The 12,815-nt window shown below is 44.8% G+C and overlaps 1 protein-coding gene across 5 annotated transcripts in view; it reads right to left on the minus strand.

Annotated features, from left to right (window-relative positions):
* The window catches only part of mei-P26 (meiotic P26), a 50,476-nt gene that overhangs the window by 6,713 nt on the left and 30,948 nt on the right, over positions 1-12,815 (minus strand). For all 5 annotated transcript variants that reach the window (XM_065239809.1, XM_065239810.1, XM_065239813.1 and 2 more), the window contains exons 2-5: positions 7,415-8,375; positions 5,310-7,355; positions 5,074-5,237; positions 4,766-4,998 (exon numbers count right to left, since the gene is read on the minus strand). In XM_065239809.1, coding sequence (XP_065095881.1) covers positions 4,766-4,998; positions 5,074-5,237; positions 5,310-7,355; positions 7,415-7,938 — 2,967 coding nt within the window. In that variant the 5' untranslated portion in view covers positions 7,939-8,375. The remainder of the gene's footprint in view (positions 1-4,765; positions 4,999-5,073; positions 5,238-5,309; positions 7,356-7,414; positions 8,376-12,815) is intronic.

Below are 12,815 nucleotides of genomic sequence, written 5' to 3' on the forward strand. Positions count from 1 at the left end.
TCCCATCCCCACCTCGCTTTTTAACCAACACAATAGTGCCATCGGCGAATTCAGATGGGAGCTCATTCGTCATAGCTTCATTAATAACGAAGTAGAGCCAACAATCAATACGAAACTAACGATTTTAAACTGGCTCACTACTTGACTAGCCTATTGGTCCCAAGCAAACGATTAACGTACCCCATTCTAGTCGAAATTCTAGTACTACACAATGTTTGTTTTGATTCGCTATGAAAGTTTAACAGATAAAATGAGGGGTTAGAGGATTTTCCAAAGTTTCGAGGGGTGAATCGAATAGCTTGGGACCGAAGAGAGTACCAGAGCTGATCCAAAAAGTTGAGCACGTTTCTTCGGGACCTGCTGGTCTTAGAGTTACCTCTATGGTAAAGCTCTCGATAGATGACGTCGAAGGTTCGTAGGTAGAATTCTACCGGCAAACCATCGATCCCCGGTGATTTACTCGTCAATGCTGATCTCTAGCGGCGCTGGTGATGTAGTGGTGAGCGTGATTACCTCTCACCCCAGCAGGCCTTGGTTCAATCCCAGTCGGCGCCGCCGGGATGTTCTGAGACATAACATCTCTGATCACGCCTTCCTTCGGAAGGGAAGTAAAGCCGTTGGTCCCCGGTTCATGAGTTGATGGGTCGATAGGTAGGGTCCAGGTGTGGGAGCTGCCTCCCTGGTGTCGGTAGCATTGGTGCCCAGCACGGAAAAATGCTGATCTCTGCCATTAGAGCTCCGTTGGCTTGGTTGTCCTCGGGTACGGCTCACTCAGTTTCGAACGTTTCTTCCCCCCACCTGCCTTGTCTCTTCCGCCGCATACAGGTCCCTGAAGTATCGAAACATGTGTTGCTCGATCTCCAGAGAGCCTTTGCTCTCCTCGTTCGTTCAGCAGTCCTGTTATAGATGTTTTTTACGTCTGAAAAGTGGATATGCTCTCGCCGGATATAAACGTCTGCTTTTACGCGGTTGATGGTCACCAGCATGGTGGGATTCTGGTAATAGCCATCATATGTGAGTCGTAATTGCTCGTAGAGGCGTTGTTGTTCAGCGTTGAAAGTCCTGAAAAGTTCACTTGACTTCCAGCGGAAAAAAGATTTTATTTTTGGCTTCGCGCATGGGAGCCACCATGTCATCCAGCAGGTGAAATTTCTTCGTTGGCTGGTCCAAAACTGCCATCTCCCTTGGAATTCCTCTAAGTTCTCAGCGGTTCAAATGCGCGCTGTTAGAGCTTTGTGATCCGTGAATAATCATACGTGCGTGTCAGCACTCCGGAGATGCTCGCAAAGCCCAGCGCTGACATATATGCGGTCGAGCCTGAATGCCGCATTGTGTGTGATGTACGTGGGTGCGGGGATTATGGGGTACAATTTCAGGCACAGATCGTGAAGCTGTAGCTGCCATACGGTCACTTGGAGAGCCGGCCTTGTGTTGGAACTCGTTGAGTCGCTCGGACGTAGCACGCAGTTAAAATCTCCAGCGAGGATGACGTTTTGAGTGTTGTACCGAAGGTAGTACGCAACCGTGCCGTTGAAAAATCTTTCTCTTTCCGCACGAACAACAGACCCCGATGGCGCATATACGTTGCAGAGCGTCGTGTTTTGCACCCACAAAGCGGTGAGACGACCATCCAGGTTCTTCTCCACATGCGGGAATTGTATGTGGTCTTTCAGCGCGATTGCCGTTCCCCGCCTTGCTTGGTCTACATTGCAGATAACGTTAAAGCCAGGGATAGAGAGTTGCTCATTCTCCACCTCCTGGAGGAAAACGATATCCAGCTCCAGCGTTCGTACAAAGGTTCGAAGAGCGTCAATCTTCGTTGTGTTCGTAGTATTGTTGATGTTGATGGTGGCGAGGTTGTAACTGGAGAACTCAGTCATTAGGACGGTTGGTTACTCCCATCTCGCTTGTCGTCGCAGTTGTCATCCAGGCGAGGCTTCTTGCCTGGTGGTCGAATGCGGAGGTGTCTTCTGGAGCTGCATGACCCTACAGACGAATCTGTTTCGTTTCCATCGGACTTACCACTAGCAGTTTTGGGATCCACTCCGCCGCTAGCAGGGGGTTGTTGACTTGTATAGGGAGTCAACGAGCCGCTGTCCGATGGGGGAATCGAAGCCGAGGTAGGGGTTAACGTGGGGAAGTTCTGTTCGGTCAGAACTGGTGGTGGTAGCAGCTTCTGTTGTTGACGTTGGAGAATTTGTTTCGGTGGTGGCATGGTAACAGCTTTGGCCGAGATTGGATCGAACCGAGGCCGGGAAGCTTGGTTCGCATTGGGAGCGGTTCGGTTTGAGTTTGTGTTGGTTTGGTTCGCACTATAGTCGACTTGACTCGTTTTTTGCGACGGCGTCTGCTTTGCGGCATCGGCGTATGATTGTAGCTGACCGAAATACGATACACTCGTCACTTCTCCGTCGATTGTGACCCACGACTCGATGTTTCATTTCACCGTCATTTTTGCTATACGAACGCCGGTCGAAATGCCAGAGAAATCGATATCGGTTCCGCATCGTTGTTCTCGTTTTGCGATTACGTCACCGTATCTTCCTAGAAAGTCAGCGATTTTTTGATCCGACACGTCCTCGGACAAATCGAAGAGCCCCACCTCCACTGCTCCCTCCTCCAGTGTGATTTTCAACGGATATTTTTTTCCCTGTCGACCGTAATAATTTCGTGTTTGTTGTCGTGTTCCTCACAGATTCATTGCGCCAACGCTAGGTCGACGACTTTCACGAAAGAAACTCCGAGGGTTCTGCTGATCTGGATCCGTAGCACTTCACCTTGTTTCAGACCCAATATGGTCGCACAGTATTTGTGAACTTTGGCATTGTCCGGTTTCTTCGGCACGTTCGCAAAATCTTTGCGATTCTCGACGGCCCATCGCGAAGTCGTTTGGACGCGCAGCGACACGTAACGGCTCAGCGATGCGCAGGAAGAGAAAAAAACACAGTGTTCGATCTCCACAGAACTGTAGCAAAAAGACATCTGTTCAGCTCAGAAGTTGAGCGCTCACTTGCCTTAATCGAAAATTAAGAACCAGGGGACATCTTCAATGCCGATGAAATCGACCTGTTCTACAAAATGCATTCCAGATAGATAAGACGTACACCTTGCAAACTGAATCGTGTCACAGAGGAAAATATTCGAAACAACGTTCAACAGTCCATGTGTGCTGCAAATATGGATGGAAGCGAGAAATTGCCACTATTAGTTATCGGAAAAGTAAGAAACCGCGCTGCTTCAAGAACATCAAGTCGTTGCCGGTACGTGACGTTCGAAAACAGGGTCCTAAATCTTGACGAAAAGTTCTTGAGTGAGAACAGAAATGCTGTACTCCTCGTGGATAATTGTCCTGCCCATCCAAAATCTCTTCAATTGAAATTGAAAGCCATCGATCTTCAGTTCTTTCCACCAAATCCAACGTCCGTTCTTCAGCCGTTGGATCTTGGAACAATAAACATAAACGTAACGTAACGTTTGGTGATAATTCTATAACTCGATGGTTCCTTCAATATCGAGTTGTGGAGAGTTGACTGTATGTCCTTTTCACATGTTGTTATTAAAAAAACAAATAATGTCCCTTTTTTTCTTAAGCACTTTTCTATTCAGGCAGTCTTGTATTATGTTATGTATTTCCTGAGGGAAATGGAGCGCGGCGAACTAATCCCATGAGTCAATCGTTCTAAACAAGCAACGTTTCCTTCAAAATAAAGTTGAAATTTTCTCTGGGATGCTTTATAACAGTCCAGACATTTTCTGCAGTATTCATCCTAAGATTCTCTTCCATTTTTATGATTCTTTCAAGAATTCACTGCAGCTTCCTTCCATAACAGGGTAAGATTGGTCAGTTAGTACATGTTTTTAATTTATTTGTTTGTCAATAACAACAAGTTCAATGCAACCCTAATGATAGTTTGCTTTTAAAACCAGTATTAGGGCTATATTAAGCCTGTTATGTTGACAAACAAAAATATAAAAAATCAAGTAGATGACCCATCTTGCCCCGCCTTACCCTATTATTATTTTAAATTAAGTTGAATTCTCATTAGAGTTTCCATGAAATTTTCCTTAGAAATGTCCTGCAATTCTTCCACAGATCTATCTTGAAATTCGCCTTTGAATTCTTCTGAAAATTCATTTGGAATTCTTCTCAAAATGTCATTGGAATCATCCTCGGAATTCCCTTGACCTCTTTTCAGAATTCGGTTGGGATTGTACTCTCAAAACTCTATTCCCTTTAAATTTTCTCACAAAACGATATAAGCATTTTCTGGTTCACTGACATATTTTTACAACATAACTTCTCAAAATGATTTTGTAACCGATTTACTCTAAATGTCAATGTAAATGTTAGATAAATAGTCGATCTTTTCAAGCATTGGCAGAACAAAAAAATGTTTTATTTTTGCCTAGCTCTTTGAATTTAGTCTTTTCATTAAAAATGGACCTGGAAAATCGTCACGGAACTTCCTCAGAACTTCCTAAAAATTCTACTCTAAACTCTTCTTATAAATGTCATGGAGCTGTTCTCACAACTCTCTTATGGTGATAAGCTCCAACTCGGATTAACTTTTAATACCGGCCCTGATTTCAGGATCTGGCAAATGTTTGTTAAGGATCGTATTGATTAACATCGACGTCGACAACAAAACAGTCCGAGCATAATACCGGTTGCAGCTTACCACCGTTAGTTTCTTTTTTCATTCACTATGAATATGATCTGATTTGATCCATCTCGGATAGTGAATAATGCTCGAAGTAGACGTACCTTAACGTACGGACACTCGTACTCCGACTGCAACTGTCCGTCCTTGGAGTAGCAAGCCACGTGGAAGCGGTTTCCGTGTGAATCGCCAATCAGAACGTCACCCGCGTCGGAAATATCGATACCATTGGGGAAGCAGGTAACCTTCTCGCTACCGATACGATATTTGAACGTACCCTCCTCGGAGAAAACTGCCACACAGTGTCCCTTGAAATCGCACACGTAAAAGTCGGAACCTGTAGATAGAGGGGAAGTGGAATATAAGATTAGTAACGCTTCTCTGTCAGAGTCGGAAGTTGCCTGGTCCGTACCATTAATTGCGATATCGGAAGGTTCACGCATAAAGTCGCTGCAATCGAACCAATGGATGAGGTTTCCGTCTTCGGAGATAATGAAGACCGTTGGGGAAACGCTATCAACTGCCACGATTAAACCCTTGTTTGTCACAGCCAAGCCAGCAACGATGTCGATATAACTGCAAACGTTTGAAGACAACAAAAGATGATAAGTGATCATCAATCCATGCACTTTGAATGAATAAACCTACCGAATTGCGATCTTTTTGATGAAATGTCCATTCTTGGAGAAAATCTGCATCCTGGACCGTTCGTTGCCGCGATCACACACAACAAATTTGGCGCTCGAACGCATCACAGCCACTTTCCGCGGGTAGAACAATTGGCCTTCCTCCTTGCCGGGGACACCGAAGGAAAATTTGAATGTTCCGTTCTTTTCGAAAATCTCGATACGATGGTTGTTCGTGTCTGCCACGACAATTTCCTCGTCCACTCCGAGACAGAAGCCGTGTGGTGAGTTGAACTGCCCCTTGGTTTGTCCGAGCGATCCAAATTTGCAGCGTATTTGCATCGGAGTTGCCTTCGTACGTCCGTTCACCTGGAATCGACTCATGGCTGCCATTTCGCCGCTGAGCGAAGAATCCATCGACATGGGTGTAGTTGGAAGCATTGTCGATGCCGGTCCTGGCAAGCCCGAGAAATCGTTCAGCAGTGAAAGGTTATCCATATTGGGATGCGGTGGCATCATCGGTCCCGCCGGTATATCCGGATTGTTCAGACTGTATTTGGAAAGGGCTTGGAAGGCATTCGGATCACCGGAAATCAGGTCGGCCAACGTGAAATTGGTTGAGGGGGTCGGCGTGTTGACTGGGACAATCGCATCGGTAATATCGTTAGCGGATTCCGTCAGATTGGCCAAGCGGTGCAAATTGTACTCAGCGATGCTGGTCAATCCTGGCAGGGTAGCCGATCCTCCAACGGTTGCTGGTGCAGCTGCCATATGATTGTTGGCAATTGGAGTGGATGTCGGAGGTTCTGGGGTAAGAACGTGCGGCAACATGTAGCTGGCTCCTAGATTGGAGATATCGCCATCGAACGATGACTGCATTGATGTTGGCAACGAAATTGGGCTACTGGCAGTGACAGAACCAGTCAGGGGTCCTTGAGACAATCCACAACTGCCACTGCTGTTCGTCGGAGGCTTGTTGATCATGATGGCCATTCCGGGCAGCGAAGGGGGTGGAGTCGTTTCCTTCGGACTTGGTGGACTTGTCTCCGTACGGAACGTACCGAACAGCTCGGGAGCGATTTGATCGAACTTTTCGAAGCTTGTCTGGAACTCTAGCGAAAAGTTAACGTCCACTTTTGGCGTCGAGCCCATCAGACTGCTGAACTGCATTGCAATCATTTTCTTCAAGCTCAACAATTCCGGTCCGTTTGCCTGATCCAACACCTTCTTAGTGAACTTGGCAGTATTCTCAATCTTCTCGGTGGATTTCTCCACGTTGTGGAACAATTCCATAATCTTCAGCTCGCGTTCCGAGTGGAGCTTTTCCAGATTCTTCAAAGCATTGTCACGGCACTTTTCCAGCACAGCCTTGAAGCTTTGAAATGATTCATTGATCAAATCCCGAGCAGTCTCAAACTGATTCTGCAGATCATGCAACGAAGCATCAAGATCGCTAGTTGCTTGATTACAGTATTCAATCTTGGTCTTGGCTTCCTTCATCAGTTTCTCCAGTTCCGACCGCATTGGCTTCTCGGCTTCGCTGATAATTTGATAGTTGTGTTCCTTTCCCTTGTGTTCGCCGATCAAGCACTCATTGCACACCGGAATTTGACAGTTGAAGCAAAAGTACTTCAAGTTCTCCGGAGGATGAACGCTACAGTATAGCGGCTTATGGATAGCGACCTTCTCGGAGGACTTGCGCAGATCTTCCAACTGCACAACCTTATGGTCCTCGAAGCAACGCATGTACCGGTGGGCATTGTCACAACTAGCGCACAGGAAATTGGCACAATCGTTGCAGCGAGAGATGGCCATTTCCTTGCTCTTGCACGAAGTACAAGCCAACATCGATGGTTCAATTGTCGACAGATCCAGTACGTTGGTGAGAATGTAGTCCTGGTGCAGCGCCGTAATGCCCTTGGTTCCCACCTTAGTTGTTTGATTGCACGTAGGACACTCGATCAATCCTTCCAGTTTCTTCGCCTCGTCATCACTCATGAGCTTGTCCAGGCAAGCTTCGCAGAAGACGTGCAAACAGGACAGAACGCGCGGCGAAATGTACTTGTTCCTGCAAAGAGACAAAGGTTCAACGAAAAATGTCCAAACATAACGAATGATAATACTTACTGGCAAAGCGTGCAATCCTGTTCCATACACTCGGATAGCGAGCACGGTTCCAAAGAGTACCCGTTGATGGATTCCGGTGCCCCAACACTTCCCGGTCCACGTCCACCGCTAGACTCGGATTCCAATCCATCGAAAGGAGTTCCATCGCTCAGCTTGAACGTTTCAGCAAATATTGCTCCAGAAGACGAAGATGCAATCGGCTTGACCAGAGGAATAATTTCCGGTGTTGGTGACATTGAGATCAACGAAGCCACACCATTGGAAACGGCAGAGGGTGCACTGGCAATAGAAGTTGCCACTGCAGCAGGTGCAGGAGTTACAGCTGATGGCGCTGAAGCAGGTGTATCAACTGCCGGAATAACGACAGCCGTTTGGGAAGGGGGTGATGCGCAAGGAACAGAAGCCGTAATGGGCTTCACGATGGTTGCTGAAGGAACAGCGCTGTTAGTGCTACTTCCAGGCCCACCAGCAACATTGCCGCCGGTGATAGCACTCGGAAATGAGTACACTCCAACCGATGCCATGGACTTCCGAGCTTTCAACTAGAAGGGGTAAAGTAAACGATGGATCGGCGTCGACGACTAGAGCTGCTAGACCGCACAAAGAATACTGATTACAAAGTTGAAAGACAGCCTTTGACACACTACTCCGGAAGGTTCTAGAGACCAGCTCTACAGTGCTCCCTCGGACTGCTCACGACTGTGACGTAGGGCGAAATGGATAGGAATTCGGTTACTGTCTTTACCTCTCCTCTCGGTTCTTTGGTGATAATGGTATTTTCCGGCTTCTTCGTGGGATGAGTTCTTCGCAATTAGCTTCTGCACGCACTTGATCCTTTCCGAAATCAACTGCTCTGCTGGTGACTCGAGGTTTGTGATTTTGCTTGTTGTTGGTTGTTTGTTGCTGCTGCTGCTATTAGGCCACTGTTTTTGTTCTTATTTTAAACAATCCTGCCTAATATCTGGCGAACGGAAGAAACAAAAAAACAGAAAGCTGTTAACAAATCTTTTACAACCTAGTTGTAGAGAGAAAAAAACCAACGTTCCGAAAAACGCGTGACCGGAAAGAAAAATGTGCTTTTCTGGGCTTTCGGCTGGCGGTGTTTGCGATCGAGGCCTGCTGCGATTTGTTTAGTTCGTTGCCAAGGGAACATATATTAGCGCCACGTGGATTTTGAATTGTTTTTGCACACTGATCCAAAAAATCACCCACGATTCGTATGAATGTGCTTACCATTATTTGCGAAATTGTTTCTGTTTCAGTCTATTATTCAATGTACAGCGGGGAGAGTCAAGCCAAAAACCAAAAGTTTTATTAGCCCTCAAGTCCTCCTATATATTGCGATTAAAGAGGGACCCACAAAACTACGTCAACGTCAGCGTCAAATTTGAATCTGATCAAAATTGACGGACTGGTGACCCAAGCGCAATGACAGCGGCAGCGGAAAAGCCCGATCTGAGTAAGCCTGCTTGTCGGATGGAAAACTAGTTAGAACCTGTTAGAACCAAATCGACAAACTTTCCGTTTCCGTTCCGCTTCCGCCCACGGACGGGAAGTTGGTGTTGGCCAAATATGGGAAAGTAAAGCGTGTCATCTGGGCAATATGGCACTGAATAAATTGATTTGATTGTCATTTGGCTCCGTATAGTTTTCAAAACATTCGAGTCTACCAAATAAACCGAGCCGAAGCGATCACTAGCTTACAAGGGTCATTACTAAGACAGCAGTTTTTGTTTCTGTATCTTGAATTGGGTTCTTTAAGGGTATGATGGTAAATGCATATTCGTAATCTGCATTAAAAATGAAATCCAAATCCAAAATTTCATCAATTTTGATACACTTGAACTATTTTAAATAAGTACGATTACATTTGCAAAAATCACCTTATTAACGCCTCTCGGTGTCACTTTGTATGGGAGCGAGCTGTCAGTTTGTCAGTTTAGTGTCAAACAGTGAAGTTATTATTTTGCTTTAAATCTTGATTTAAAAATCGAGATGAAAGTGTGTGGGTTCGAAAAAAAAAAACGCTGTGCTCAGAAAACGAAGTTCTTTCAGATGATATAGGGGAAATGCAGGTAATGTCGGCCTAAGTGTCCCTAATTTGGGCCCATACATAAATTCAGCAATCAACTAAATTTTCAATAGTAACCAAAAATATCTATTAGTAATGTCCCAATAACGCGTTCATCTAGATAAAATTGATAAATAGCAGACTTTTATCGATGGGCCCAAATTTGGGGCATGTAGGCCGACATTACCTACATTTCCCCTATAAAAGCCGATTAATTTTTCAAAATTAAACAACCCAATTTGGCTACAAAATGGTGAGTTGACAATCTGGAAGGAGTGGAATACCTAGCTCTGGTCCTCACAATTTCTACCTCACGCCTCCCCGAGTCATATGATAACAAAAGAGTACCAGCTGAAACACGGACACAGCTGGATGGCGTAGCCTGGGCAATGTTGCCAGTCCGGCAATAACAAAGTGAAGAGGTGCGACACGAACACTGGCGCGGTAACCAAAGTACGGTGATAGGGGAAATGATTCACCCAACTCGAGCGTCTTTTCACCATGGAGGGGCGGCTCAAAACGGCGTCTGTTCTCCATGTTAGGAGCTGCTGATCACCGTCCTAGTGCCAGCGTGGGACTCTAAACAGAGCCTTGTACGAAATAAGAACTACCGTGAGGGTGCCTTATTCTGCGCAGCTCCTAATTCTGCGCATTTTTTCATTAAAACATTTTTTGAATTCTATTTACGGCTATAATCATCTTTATTACACGATATAATGAATCTGAATCATGTAGTCTACGATATAAATAAGTACCAATTCAAGAAATTGCCGACATTATTGGAAAAAATAAATAAAAACAAAACCGGCAGCACTGAAAACGTCACAAAATGGCATCCGTTAGCAGCAGCGCTAAGAAGCCCGTTTGAAAACATTTCTCATTTGTAAACATTGGAGTGTGTTTATTTCATTCATTTTTGTGCTGATCGCTAGATGTAAGTATTTTTAATTTGATCCAAATGGATTTCAGTGCATATCGAGTATATTGCACTGTAAAAGAAGTAATTTATTTTGCGCAAAATATGGTACAAATATTAACTGCATGTTCCTAAATCTGCGGATAGGTCGAGAAAATGAGTTCCGGAAGAAAACATATGCAGTACACTCCCCAGCAAGTTGAGTCGGCAATTCTAATGATAAAGAAGGGCTTTTCTATTCGCCAAGCTTCCAAAGCACATCACGTTCCGGAAAGTACGTTAAGAGCAACACTGGCTCGCGGCTCCGTATCTCATCATCCCGGTAAGCCAACCGTTCTAACAAAGGAAGAGGAGGATCGTATTGTGCAATGGATAATTGATTCAGCAAAAGTTGGCTTGCCAGTAGATTCCTTGCGCTTAAAAGTATCCGTGGCATATTACCTTAGTATTACACGCAAGTCGAATAATCCGTTCGCTGTAAAAGCTCCTGGACGTAAATGGTTAAAACATTTTCTTGGCCGACATCCGAACATTGCTCGTAGAATTCCAAGCGCTTTGTCTAAACAACGGACGTGTGTTACAGAGAACCAAATTCGGAATTGGTTTCGTGAAATTCAGCAATTCATCCATCAGGAAGAGTTACGTGATGTTTGGCAAAACCCACAACGCGTTTTCAACATGGATGAATCGTCTATGCGATTGGTTCCCACGAAAGAGAAAGTTCTAGCGAAAGTCGGACAGAAATACGTTCACACGGCTAACGCAAACTCGGAGAAAGAATGCTACACCGTATTATTTTCGGCAAATGCAGCCGGATCGCTGGCGCCACCATTAGTTTTATTTCCATACAAGCAGCGGCTTCCTGCGGAAATAGCGAACAGTGCGCCAGATGGTTGGGCTATCGGAAAAAGTGTATCGGGGTGGATGAACCAGGAAACCTTCTATTACTATCTGAAGAACGTGTTCTATCCGTGGATTATCAAAAGCGATATTCCTCTACCGATTGTGCTTTTCGTCGACGGGCACAAGTCCCATGTGTCCTTTCAAACAACAGAGTTTTGTCGAGCTAAAAAGATTGTACTGATTTGTCTCTTCCCGAATTCCACCCATGTACTGCAGCCATTAGATGTGTCGTTTTTCAGAGGGTTGAAAGTGCAGTGGAATAAGCATCTTATTGAGTGGCGCACTTTCCATGCTGGTGAACCCATAAAAAGGCACGAGTTTACGCCGTTGCTAAAACGGGCTGTTGATAATATTCCAAATATGGCAAAAAATATCAAAAACGGATTTCGCAAATGTGGATTATTGCCGTGGGATCCAGACGCTGTCAACTACGAGATGCTTCTAAATACGGAAATCCAGCACAGCATTACGGTTCAAACCACAAGCTCTTCCGTATCAGATGCTAGCCCATTTTCCAATGCGACTGTTATCTTGGACGGATTAGAATCACATCTCACATTGCGACAACTGAAGAATTTTGAACAAAATCAAAAAAAGGTACAATGGCCAGGACAGGTTGAAGACGCTAATTTGTTTTACGTGTGGCAACGTGTAAAACAAGATGTAGAATCTGAGAAATTGTTGAAAGTTAACACGACTTTTTCGTCAGAGGACGATTGCTTCCGTGGATTCGAGGAATTTGATCTAGACGGTAGTATCTTACTATGACATTTACAGTTTTCCTAATCATGCATGCAACAATATTTTTAGCCGATCGACGAAAGCTTCTTGTTAAGTACCAACTTCAAAGCACTGTCGAAAAAGATCCTTCTCCGTTGGAAACAGGTGATATCAGCCAAGGAAACCCTTTGGCGATGGAAAATTTTCGTTGTTTATGAGAACGTACCAATTTAGTATATTTATTTCCCAAAATTGATATTTTCAGATGATTGCCATTCTATCGTTGGGAAACCCATTATCAGAAGCGCTATTGACCCAGGTACCGGTCGTCCGGATTGTATGCAAGAAGCAGGTGGAAGTCAGCATCAATCAGTGACAGATTCTTCAAACGTGAATATTGGAACCACGCACATTGCAGAACCAGAACATGGCATCGACGATGACTTTTTCGACAAAGCTTTTCAAGTACCCTCTTCTGCGGCGCGTAAAACTCGTAAATTAAAGAAGTATAAACCACGACCTCCATCTGTGGCTACGAGTGAGGCATTCAAGGCTTATTTTGAAACGATGGAATTAGAAAAGCATACGCAAGAGCAAGAAAAACAACAAAGGAAGGCCATTCGAGAAGAAAAAAGTTTGGCAGCGAAGAAAAAGCTGGAAACACTTACTGGAAAACGCCAGCGAAAGCTTTAAGGAAAGGCTGAAGGAGCTGGTACTAATTTGGCAGAAATTGAATAGACAGTTGTGAAAAAAGTGATAAAGTTTAAATTATGATAAAGTTTGCTTTAGAA

This window comes from Ochlerotatus camptorhynchus, unplaced genomic scaffold (genome assembly GCF_037179485.1).
Source record: "Ochlerotatus camptorhynchus isolate MF236.1 unplaced genomic scaffold, CSIRO-AGI_Acam_v1.1 ptg000062l, whole genome shotgun sequence".
NCBI lineage: Eukaryota > Metazoa > Arthropoda > Insecta > Diptera > Culicidae > Ochlerotatus > Ochlerotatus camptorhynchus.